The 12169-nt window shown below is 40.8% G+C and overlaps 1 protein-coding gene across 1 annotated transcript; it reads right to left on the bottom strand.

Moving 5' to 3' along the window:
* Positions 1-1510: 1510 nt before the first annotated feature.
* gnat2 (guanine nucleotide binding protein (G protein), alpha transducing activity polypeptide 2) lies at positions 1511-7103 on the bottom strand. Its single transcript, XM_086067184.1, has 9 exons — positions 6773-7103; positions 5692-5734; positions 5268-5409; positions 4699-4856; positions 4482-4610; positions 4276-4405; positions 4041-4194; positions 2891-3101; positions 1511-2286 (listed from the first exon to the last, which is right to left on the bottom strand). Exons 1-8 carry the CDS (start codon positions 6876-6878, stop codon positions 2911-2913), a joined length of 1053 nt encoding a protein of 350 aa, XP_085923310.1. The 5' UTR covers positions 6879-7103; the 3' UTR covers positions 1511-2286; positions 2891-2910.
* Positions 7104-12169: the final 5066 nt, after the last annotated feature.

Raw genomic sequence — 12169 nt, 5'->3', positions numbered from 1 at the left:
ATGAAAACCTAGAAGTTTTTTTTCATTGTACATTTAGAACAGATATCAAATTTGCGATTAATTGTGAGTTAACTAGTGAAGTAATACGATTAATTACAATTAAAAATTGTAATTGCCTGTCGCCCCTAATTTCTGATAATCTTTTTTTAATGAATTTATGGCAGTAAATGAGTTAATGTTACATTATGTAGAATATAAACTTGTCATAATTTACATACATTCATTCATGATCAGTAATCAATATTGTGTTTTATCTGTAGCTTTTATTCATTTGAACTTTTCTTTTTCCAGGCTGGAATGGTGATACTATATGTACTTAAATGTCCCAGATGTTTTTCAACAAGCTTCGAGACTGCAGTCCTCATATTTGCCCACTCTTATTGACAGAATTGGCAAGTTGATTTCCGGGAACAAGCCGGCGTTTTAAAAATAGTCCACACACACTGAATAGCTTAATTCCCCCTAAATCCCCCAAACTCAATTTTAGCCAGTATTATCCAGTCCAAAACCAGTTTTGATGTGTGTTTGTAATTACTGTCCATTGTTGGGACAAAAATCCAACCAGAATGATGCCATTTTATATTTTAATCACCCATGGCTGCAAAATGTGGTTAAGATGAAACTTACTAAAGGGCATTTAAGACTGAACATTGTATAAACATACCACTTCGGAATTAATGAATCATTTAAGGCCCTCGTTGACTACAGTGCTTGATGCTCATGATTACTGTACGTAAAATGCCCTAATTTTGCACCCTTAAAGCTGTGGCACAAAAAGCATCAAACAACACTGAGTCAGGAGCAAGATCAAAACATTATAAGCGAGTCATCTATCTTCTAATTATTTGTATTATTTTTTTAAAACTTGGAGGTTTCCTGCATTTCTCTTACAATTGTGTTCCTTCTAAGGGATGGTGGTTGATTTTTGTTGTTGTTGTTTTTCATCACTTCTAATAGAATTGGAATACAATTCAAAATGAGTAAAAATGCATTTTGGATTGACTGGGAGGAGGAATGTTAATAAACAGACCAGAAAAGGCTAATACAAAAATGTTTGCATCATTCTTTTTTTTCCCCCCATTGAATCGTCATAATTGGCTCTCCTTCTTTAATGTGCTATAAACTCGTCCTTCTGCTTACGAGAACCACGTTCCCTGTCCCACCCTGTGACAACAAGAAGGACTTTTGCTAATACTTTATGGACCAAATTACTGCAAGACTGTCAACAACCTTCATTCCAGTGCATTGTGGCCACTTGATGCTGTGACTAGTGATGGGAAAATGAAGCTTCATGAAGCACTTGTGATATTTTTTGACTCCTCTAGATGGCACTCTTGGTTGAAAGATGCAGTGGAAATGTAATCAATTTCCTTTGCACGAACCTTTATATTTAAACCAAGAGCACCATCTAGGGGAGTCACAAAATATCACAAGTGCTTCATGAAGCTTCATTTTCCCATCACTAGCTGTGACTGAGTACCCAAAAACAAAAAAACACAGGGCGAGGGAGATGTGTGATGCAGCTTTAATTTGGGCCTCTACATTTCATAAGAAAGGACAAACTGTACATTTTCATTCCCTTTTAATAATAAAGCATCACCCTTCGATATTGTTTCCCTCTTTCTTTCTCTCTCTCATATACACTATGCGTGTATATATACAGTATATATAGCATATACATTTTATTGTTGTTCAAAACAATTATGAATTAACTACTCTTATGTACAATGTTTTTCTAACATGTTTGCCCGTCAGAAATGTAATTTTCTCCGTATAATGTCAGGTGTATGGAAAACATCAACACTATTTTCAATTAAATACAATTGGATTTGTAATCTGGACTTTCTGTAAGCACTGGAAATCATTTCCGATATTTGCTCGGCGACTTTTTACAGTTAAATCCAGACCACAGAGACTACGGTACTCCAAAACGAAAACAAGGATGCAGTGATGCTACACGAAAACATTACTCTTTAACTCTGGGTTCAGTATCTTCTTCATTCAAATGAACTTTTTCTTAATCAAGTTGACGGGAAAGGGCAAAGGAAGCAAAGAAGTCTTCTTCAAATACCAGCTGCTACTGTTTTTTTGCAACTGAAGAACCGGTAAAAACGCAAGTGCCCGTTAAGTAGGGAGTCTCGACCCAGTTGGACATGCGCTTTGTGGCAGGAAGAAATGTGAGATTGGATAGTCACTTGGCATGAACACAACGAATAGGGAGGATCCTTGCTGCTCCATTGGTACACTTGTCAGTTAATGCCAGTATGTGAGGGACAGAGTGAAGTTCTGCAAAGACAAGACAAAGCAGAAATCCAGTTGAAGAAATAGTAGAAAAACCTGCGAATAGTAATAATTAAAATTTTTACATGCATATTTTAGCTCTTTTTTGTTGTTGTTTTGGCTCTTGTTCTCAAGGTGACTCTTAAGCACAAAGGTTTGCCCACCCTTGGCCTGCGTTAAAGGCACAGCGAAGAAAACTAGCTATTTGGTTATCTTTTTGGAAAATATAGGATGAATAAAAATGGAATTTGAATTCAGTGGAATGGAATGAACGGAATGTAGGAACACATTACAGCAGTTTATTTTTTTCCCCGGAACTGGATAACGTGTTTTCATCAAATTTAATTTGATCTGAATGCCCAATCAACATTTTACATTGTTGTCCCATTACTAACAGTTTCTTTAATCTCTTTCCCCTTCGGTTTCATGAACCCAAAATCCCGGCAAACTCCATTAACAAACTGATGGTGACGTTAAAATCCAATATGCTGAAACCTCATTCCTGATGATCTTCCTCATCTTATGCAGTTGTTTAATGGCCCTCGCTTTTTTTTGATACAAGAGTCAGACTGAAGTGTGTGCGCCGTGTCACGTCTGGGTCATCACATACCTACGACTTTGGGGCTCTGCTTAGAAGAGACCGCAGTCCTTAAGGTTCTCCTTGATAATGATGTCTGTGACAGCGTTGAACACAATCTGAACGTTCTTTGTGTCTGTGGCACAGGTCAAATGGGAGTAGATTTCTTTCGCGCCCTTCTTCATGTTCAGCTCCTCAAACTGCGCCTTGATGTAGTTGCTGGCGTCGTCGTACGTATTTGGGCCTACAGCACATTGACATGAAGTGATTCTTTAAAGATTTGTGCTGATTGTCTCAGGCACAGAGCTGGCAGCTACTTGAAAGTAGCAATATGTAATAGCATGATGTTGACAAAACATTTTAAGAAATGGCTATAGTAGTGTTTAAGCTAACTCAGAATTGGCTATAGTAGTGTTTAAACTAACTCAGAAATGGCTATAGTAGTGTTTAAGATAACTCAGAAATGGCTATAGTAGTGTTTAAGCTAACTCAGAATTGGCTATAGTAGTGTTTAAGCTAACTCAGAAATGGCTATAGTAGTGTTTAAACTAACTCAGAAATGGCTATAGTAGTGTTTAAGATAACTCAGAAATGGCTATAGTAGTGTTTAAGCTAACTCAGAATTGGCTATAGTAGTGTTTAAACTAACTCAGAAATGGCTATAGTAGTGTTTAAGCTAACTCAGAAATGGCTATAGTAGTGTTTAAGATAACTCAGTGATTCCCAACCATTGTTAGATTACCAGGTGTATCATGAGAAACTTTACAAATTAACTTTATTAGTCCTGAAATCATTGTCTATTTACTGCAAATAATGTGAATTTGTTCATCCATCTATGCCAGAGACTTATTTTTTAGGACTGCTGATGAAAATTTGCTTAATTTAGCTAACTCTGCTACATTTACGTTGTAAAATGTCGATTAATGTGCATCGTCTCTTTCCAAATACATACATTCAATTCAATAATGACAGGCAGAACAAATAAACTCTTCTTCTTCTCCTCCTTCTCACCACTTTGTTATAAAGTTTGCCCTTAATCCCAGCCAAAGCCATAGAGAATTTGGTTCCAGTTTAGCATGTTAACTCAGTCTTTGGCTGTGAACTATATCTTTGGTGTAAAAATGACAACAGATGGAGTGTCATAGGTGCTCTCGACTCGTGTTTTGGGATTATTTTGGTTTACCATCATAGTCTGGGAAGCAGATGCTCAGGTGGACCTTCTTGATCTTCTCCTCAAAAAGATCCTTCTTGTTGAGGAACAGAACAATGGAGGTCAGCGCAAAGAACCTGTGGTTGCAGATACTGTTGAATAGATGGAGGGACTCGTGCATTCGGTTCTGAAACGGTCCAAGTTGAAGAGTGTCACTGACAGTTTTTTTGGGGGGGGATATTTTTCCACAGCTCGTGGGTCAACTCACCACTTCGTCGTCCTCTACCAGCACCATGTCGTATGCGCTGAGGGCACCACAAAAAATGATGCAGGTCACGCCCTCGAAACAGTGGATCCACTTCTTTCTCTCGGACCTCTGGCCTCCCACATCGAACATCCTGTGCACCAAAGAGGCTGTTAGCGTCTGGCTTCTGAGGAGCGGGACGTTTTTTTTCCCCCAATTCCGTCCCTCACCGGAAGTGCAGCTCTTTGCAGGAGAACTGTTCTTCAATGATACCAGTTGTCTTGACTCGAGATCGCAGCACATCCTGCTCGGTGGGGAGGTATTCGGGTTTGCAGATTCTGTCCATTTCGTTGAGGTAGCTAAAGGATAAACACAAACAGCTCAGTGTCGTGCCTACGGAAAGTTTGCTGCCCGTTTGGATTTCAAGAGCTGAAGATGCGGACTCACTAGCCGGCTGAGTCGTTGAGTTGGTACTCAGCGGCTCTTTCGAAGGCGGCCTGCACACCGGAGTCCTTCCACAGCTTCAGGATAACGTCAGCCAGCTCGGGAGGCATTGAGCCTTCCTCGATGGAGTCGGACAAGTTCTGCAGCTTCTGTGCGTTCTCCTGCAGTATTTAGATAAGGAAAATCCTGTCAGAACCAAAACACTTACATAAGGAAACGAAGCGGTAAGATTGAGAGTTCGGTGTGATGAGCACCATAGTTGTACGCGGTACGATATGGCTAAATTGACAATAACTCAATTCGAGTGAGCTGCATTCAAAGAAGAGTGAGGATCTGTGTTTCCTGCACTGGTGAGACTGTACACATTTGATGGAATTTTAAGTTTAATATGTCGAGAATAACTTTGTTTTCTACTAAGAATGTCCAAAAGTCAACCGTGGATTTTTTGTTTTGTTTCATTTTGTCTTCTGCTATATGGGAAAGAAACAAATAAGACCTGTGTTGTCTTGTGTTTCATCTCAGAGGTTGTAACGGTAACTTAAAGCCCATGTGGTCTTAGTGTCATTGGAGACCTGTGCAGACGCAGCGCCAAAATCGATGCCCAGCATCTCCATGCCTCTGATGATAGCCAGGGCCGACTGCAGGATGTTGCCGTAGATGACTGCTCGGAACTCCAACTGTTCCTCTTTTGTGTAACCGCCCTGGTGCAAAATCCTGTGCACAAAGTGGATCAGAGACAGTTTCAAAGCCAATAACGCTCCATAGTTTTCATCCCGATCACATCCGTATAAACTGAAAAGAGGAGAAATCAAGTTCACACCATTTCTTAACAATAATGGCTGCCTGACTCCAAACAAGTGCTGGCAAATGAGAGCAAGAGGATGATTGAGCAGCGAGGCGGGAAATGTTGCCAACCAACCAATCAAATTCCAAAAACTGTTTCGTGCTGACATTGCGGATGATAGCATGAATGCAATTCAGTGTACGTTTACTTACTTCATTTGCTTGACAATGGTGCTTTTGCCCGACTCGCCAGCACCTGCAACGAAAGGATACACGTTTAGCAGATGCCGTTTCTCTTCAGCGTGGACGCATTTGGGCTCATAAACGGCAAAAGAATGTGTTTTCGAGCAACTTCAAGGTCAGTCAATTCACACAGTAAAGACACAGTGAGTCTTCTCATTCATAACCTCTTTACAAATAAATAAAGCAACTTGACAATATCCCTGTAAGAACAATATCCCGGTGGATTGTTTGAATTTATTGTATGTGGTGACCGTCAAGGCAAGTGGCGGGATGTCATTTGAAGGTGCGCTGCTTGGATGGACAATTGCGTCGGCTGTGAAGTGGGTGAAAGTCAAACAAATGTTCATTTTTTGTGTGTGAGGGATCAGCAGAGGCCTCCGCAAGTAGATCTACTCTAAACCCGTTAGTTAATTGGATTGGCTGTGCTGTGATTCATTTAGACCAAAGGCTGTGATCTTTTAAGCGGCAACGTCCTTACATAAGAACCCACACGTCTTTGCGGCTAATTTGTGCACTCTTGTCAAACTTTCCGTGCTCCTATGATATCCCAGTAAAAATATGAAGACGTTATCAGACTCCTGCAAATGTATCTTGATTAGCATCTTTTTCCTTTTTTCTGCCTTGTTGGTTTATCTGTTGGATTTGCAGCCTCGTCTCACCGCTGCTGTCTAATCTCTCATCCACTCTCTGGAGTGACCAGGCGCCATCTTTCCAATAAACATATGGGAAAGCAGTGTGCAAATTAGCCCCATCAAAGCGTGACTTAGTAAGTAGTAGAGACCGGCTGGTTGTCACTTCAAGCCAGAATCGTAATCTTCATATGACACTATTTTGAGTTTTTCCACGCCATCATCACCGCTGACTTGAATGAATGTTTTCTCAACCCTTAAAGAATCCTTGTTAGCCTCTGTTGGTTAAGACATTTGGACTTTTCCACTTCCCTGAAGTTTCCTTCTGTCCGAAAATGTCATTCAAAGTGATGAGATGTGACAAGCAATGACTTTCTCCGCCCGCACGAAAGATCCCGGTGAGTCTCGAGGTGTTCACTTACCGAGCAGCAGAAGCTTGACCGTTTTGGAATCCTTGTCAGCATCCTCTTGGAGTTGCTTTTCCAGCTCCTTTGACTTTTTGTCCTCGGCACTCGCTCCAGCGCCCATTCTCTCTGCCTCCTCACACTCAAGATCCTCAAGGAAAGAAATTTTGCCGGCACTCTGTGAGCTGTTGCAGAGAATCCTGTTGTCGCACTAATCGTGCCAAAAGGTGATTTCCGAGCGGATGGGGATTCGAAGGGGAGGTGCTTGAGCTTTTCTGGCTTGGCTGGTGTCTTCTTGAGTCGATGATTAGATGGGACCCTCGGTTCAGCAGCTCTTGTCTAGCAGAAAGCCACTCTTTAATTCCCTCTTCTTAAACCCTTTAGGAAGGAGAGGCCTCTTCCTGATTGGCTGGACAATCTAATTAGTATAATGAATGTGGGTGATGTCAAGGAAGGGGACGACAGTATAAACACAATCACTTGTGAGTTGCAGATTATATTCTGGATTGGAACCAGAAATCCAATTTATTATTATTATTATTAGTTTATACACTGACAAAGCATGGCGTGTGTTCCTTAATTGCTGATACAGTACTCGTGAATTGATGACATTTGAAGAGCGCCTCAATCTGTTCGTAATGTAATAATGATGATGAAGGGGAAAAAAAGGATTTGTGACAAATCAGTGAAGGAGTCACCTCTTTCAACAGAGTTGCATTCGCTATCTGTTGGACACTTGATTCAAGTCACATGGACGGGCAAAGGGGGGAGGCATTAAGGTCTCCTAAACTCCTTACAGTTAAGACGTTTAAATCTCAGGTGGTGCGGTGACTGCTAAATAGAGCAACTGCTGCAGGCTCGCAGTACTGCGTTCTTTGCTCGGATGTCAGCGTTAGCATGACCTAAATGCGTGCGCTATAGGTTGCGTAATCCCTTTCTAAAACAAACAATGTCTGTTTTATGTCGAATGAGAGTTGTTATGAGGCGAAGATGAATGTTGGCTGTGGCAACGGGTCCTCCGTGAGTGGGTGATGGGCGCCGGTTCCAGCTGTGTGTGTGGGCGATCTGACACTGACGTGCTGTTGTTAGTGAGATACAAAAAAAGATGCAGTATATTTTGGGCCACAAATGACGTCAGAAGCCTTTGTTGTACTTGAGTGTCCCAAAGTGAGGGAATTGTTGCATTTGCGGCTCTGGATTGATTCTTTAAAATTGTCATTTGAGTTTTGGATTTTGGAAAAGGGTTGTATTTGAAAAGTTTAGGAAAAAGGCAGTGATATGAGTAAAATCTTTTCTTTTGTGGCTTCAGGTTAAAGCTAATATTGTTTTTATAGGCTATTCTATGCTAATGTAATTGATGTCATTGCCTCACAAAATAAGACACATCCAAGAAAATTACATTCTTCAAAAACATCCAGCATCCATTTTTTATACCACTGAGCTGGACGCCCGTCTATACTGAGAAATCAAGGGAGAAGGGCCTGAATCAGGGAGGTAGCTAAGAAACCGACGGTCACTCTGTCGGATCTCCAGCCGTCCTCTGTGGCAAGGGCAGAACTTTCCAGAAGGACAACCATTTCTGCAGCACTTTACCAATCAGCCCTGTATGACGGAAGCCACCTGGATTTTGCCAAAGGGCGCCTGAAGGATTCTCATTAGATGAAGTAAGAAAGTTCTGTGGTCTGATGAGACAAAGATTGAACTATATGACTTGAATGCCTGGCGTCATAGGAGGACACCAGGCACCGCTCACCACCTGACCAACACCATCCTTACAGTGAAGCAGGGTGGTGGCAGCATCGTGCTGTAGAGATGATTTTCAGCAGTAGAAACTGGTCAAACGAATCCAGATTGAAGACAGCAACGACTTCTTGGATGAAAGCTTGCTCAGAACCTCAGAATGGGGAGAAGGTTGACCTTCCAACCACGACCCTAAGCACACAGCTAAGACAACAAAGGAGTGGATCCAACCAGAGCCCAGACTTGAATCCGATTGACCATCTCTGGAGAGATCTGAAAATAGCTTTTGGGATGAGGCTGTAACATAAGAAAATGTGGAAAAAGTGAAACGCTGTGAATACTTTCCGGATGCACTTTATAAGTGTCAGCAATTTTACAATTGACAGTTGGTGTACTCGACTTGAGACCTCAAACATTGTCCACTCATGGCACTCTTAAGCATGTAGTGTTAATTGTACGGGGCAGGCAGTTTGTGGCTTGGGCGCTTCAAAACGGGCTAACTACGGTGGCACATCGAGTGACGGCGACCAATCCCATTAGCCCGGGGATGGCGTAGCCCCGCTTTGCGCTCAGTCTTTGCGACACTGATCTGTTGACGAGATTACTGCGAGAGCCTCAGCTCAGGCACAGAGGCCAAGGATTAACACTTGTCGTTTTGGTCTGCCGGTTACAATCTTTGACGTTGTATTCATGCTAAACGTTGTGCGAAGATTGGTAAGGATGTGTCGAGCAATCAAACTTCTTAAAGGACATAACAGCATGGTGGCCAGTGTGTCAAATGTTGACAGTACAGAGTTGAGGGAAAGTAGGCGTGTCTCTCTTCAATTGTGGCGCCTCACTGTGGTTGGACTCCACTTGGTTCCACCCACTGAGGAGCTCAGATAGATTTTCTCCACGTTAATCTTTTGGCCTGCCAAAGACAGAGGTGTACGTACTCTCACTGATGACGCATCGACATGCTCGCTGACGCCATATCATCTCATTTACATGTGGCGGCAACCTTTGCACCTTCAGCCCTTAATCACCATTAAAAATCACGCAGGCTTCCGAATGGTGTTGTCGTATTGTAGCTATTGCTGTCTTTTGTCATTGTTGTGCAGTGGCAGCGCAAAACGTTCTTGCTTCCGCTAGAAAGCTATTAAATGTCAGGAAAATCCTGCTACGTAGAACATCTGAGCTTCATTTGTGGCTAATCAGAGTTACATGGCGGCAAGTGTGTGCTGACTCGACTCCCATTTAACACAAGTTTGAATGTGACTGGTTAATTCGGAACACGGCCACAGCCAAGTTATAGGAGGGTGTGCACACTTGTGCAACCAAATTTTTCCGTCGTTGCTTTTTAATTGCTCGCACAAAAACTTTTTTTTTATTCACTTGAGTTGTGCAGGTTAGAGGCAACATTAATAGTAGAAAAGGTTTTGAAGTTATTTATCTTGATTTGCTTTTTTATTTATTTTTACATCACAAAAACATTGCATTTGAACTGGGGTGTGTAGACTTTTTATGTCCACTTTACTAGCAAATTATTAGTTTTTTCTTTTGTGATTGTCGGTTTGTTGTCTGTTCTCTCTGTCTGCCTTCTGTAATTACAACAGGAGTATCCAGAACCATCTCTTCTGGCACATAAAATTAGACATGACTAAGCTTCTACATGGTTAAAAAGCCATATTAGCTTCACTTACACAATCAAATAAACCACATAGATATATATATATATATATATATATTTTTTTTTTTTTATTATTTTTTTTTTTTAAGTGAGGGGAATAAAATTAATAAATACAGGATGACACAAAAAAACGGGAACTTTTTAACAATCCGATAAAACCAAGAGTGATGGAAGAAAGATATTTTATTGATAGTAATTGTAATCTTAAGACATGCCATTTACAATCAAACAACGATGGAATCCCAGCTATCCCAGCTGAGAATTTGCAGCGGTCAATGAGGAATCTCAACAGCAGATTTCAATGGTTTCGTACAGGAAGATGTCATCTACAGGACGTAAAAAAAAAACAATTTTAAGTGGAAAATTCCAACTTGGTTTCTTAAATGGCATGTTTTAAAGGTTCAATTACTGTGAATAAAATATCTTTCTTCCATCACTCTTGGTTTTATTGGATTGTTAAAAAGTTCACGTTGTTTTGTGTTACCTTGTAGCTGTCTTTATAAAGATAAGAATGCTCAAATTAAAGAGTGGTATTCATTAGTGATGGGAAAATGAAGCTTCATGAAGCACTTGTGATCTTTTTGGACTCCTCTAGATGGCACTCTTGGTTGAAAGATGCAGTGAAAATGTAATCAATTTCCTTTGCACTAGCTTTTATATTTAAACCAAGAGCACCATCGAGGGGAGTCACAAAATATCACAAGTGCTTCATGAAGCTTCATTTTCCCATCACTAGTATTCATGTTACAATATTATGTTTGTTAATGTGGTTGTAGTATGCTCTGCCATATACTGAGAGCTGTTCCTGTAATTGTACCATCTCATCTTGCTAAATACTAGTGATGGGAAAATGAAGCTTCATGAAGCACTTGTGATATTTTGTGACTCCCCAAGATGGTGCTCTTGGTTTAAATATAAAGGCTAGTGCAAAGGAAATTGATTACATTTCCACTGCATCTTTCAACCAAGAGTGCCATCTAGAGGAGTCAAAAAATATCACAAGTGCTTCATGAAGCTTCATTTTCCCATCACTACTAAATACAATAACTCCTGCATTTTACACCAAAAAAAAACCCTGCTTGGATTGTGCAGATGTCCCTAATGTTGTGACTGTGAATAGACAGAGGCCTCTGTGTGCCCAAGGTCAGTTTCGATGGCGCTTGTGTGGCTTTTGCTGCTGCCGGAGAGGGATTAGCCACACAGACAGATTAACTGTAGAGGGAAGTGGGCTCAGTGTGATTTAATACAAGGAAACACTTCATTCACTTCTTGTTTGTCTGCTCATGTTTCATACGGCATCACACCGACTTGCAGGATTGATCACAAAATTCAAGAAGTTGCACTTGCTCCTATTTTAAACGCATCAATAGGGAAACATAACATGCAAAATCAACTCGTCTCATTTACATGTGATAATACTGTGCATTGGGACAATATTGTGCAGTCTCATGTCCCTTGTTAAAACATCATCATGCAAAGGCAAAGCTGCAGGCTACTGACAACAAGACTGGGTATCATTTAATGTGATCAAATGACTGAACAGTGGCTTGAGATGCACTTATTTTAGAGAATTTAATTACATGTAATACCATAATCAAGTTTGTTTTTACATATCGTGATGTATTTCAATGTAATGTACACCATTGAACAGAAATATAATTCTGCTGCAGTCTGCAGATTTTTTTTTAGTTGTTATCATTTCCACAAGAGGGCGCTGGCTCCTTTCTGCTCACAGCTGATGTAAAACGCTACAGCAGGGATGTCAAACTCATATTAGCTCAGGGGACGCATGGAGGAAAATATATTACCAAGTGGGCCAGATTGGTAAAATCATGGTATACAGTATAACTTCAAAACAATTGGTGCCAGTTATACACATATTTTTGCTATTTGCACAGCAGCCCTAAATAGCGGAGCTCAACTGTAAATATATTGTTTCAAAAATAACGCCAATGCAACACGGCAACAATTTGCGGGTATGAGTTCTGGGCGTGTTATATCTACCT

The sequence above is a fragment of the Leptonotus elevatus genome, chromosome 2, assembly GCF_054856555.1.
Source record: "Leptonotus elevatus isolate MCC_2025b chromosome 2, RoL_Lele_1.0, whole genome shotgun sequence".
Lineage (NCBI taxonomy): Eukaryota > Metazoa > Chordata > Actinopteri > Syngnathiformes > Syngnathidae > Leptonotus > Leptonotus elevatus.
The sequence above is the reverse complement of the archived record's forward strand: the minus strand, read 5'-3'. Positions and strand labels throughout refer to the sequence as shown.

Excerpts from the sequence above, each read along its gene's own strand:
- gnat2 (XM_086067184.1), bottom strand. The coding sequence starts at position 6,878 with ATGGGCGCTGGAGCGAGTGCCGAGGACAAAAAGTCAAAGGAGCTGGAA. Across the intron at positions 5,735-6,772 it reads GGTCAAGCTTCTGCTGCTCG|GTGCTGGCGAGTCGGGCAAA; the intron begins GTAAGTGAACAC and ends CTTTCGTTGCAG. Across the intron at positions 4,195-4,275 it reads TGGTAGAGGACGACGAAGTG|AACCGAATGCACGAGTCCCT; the intron begins GTGAGTTGACCC and ends GGACCGTTTCAG.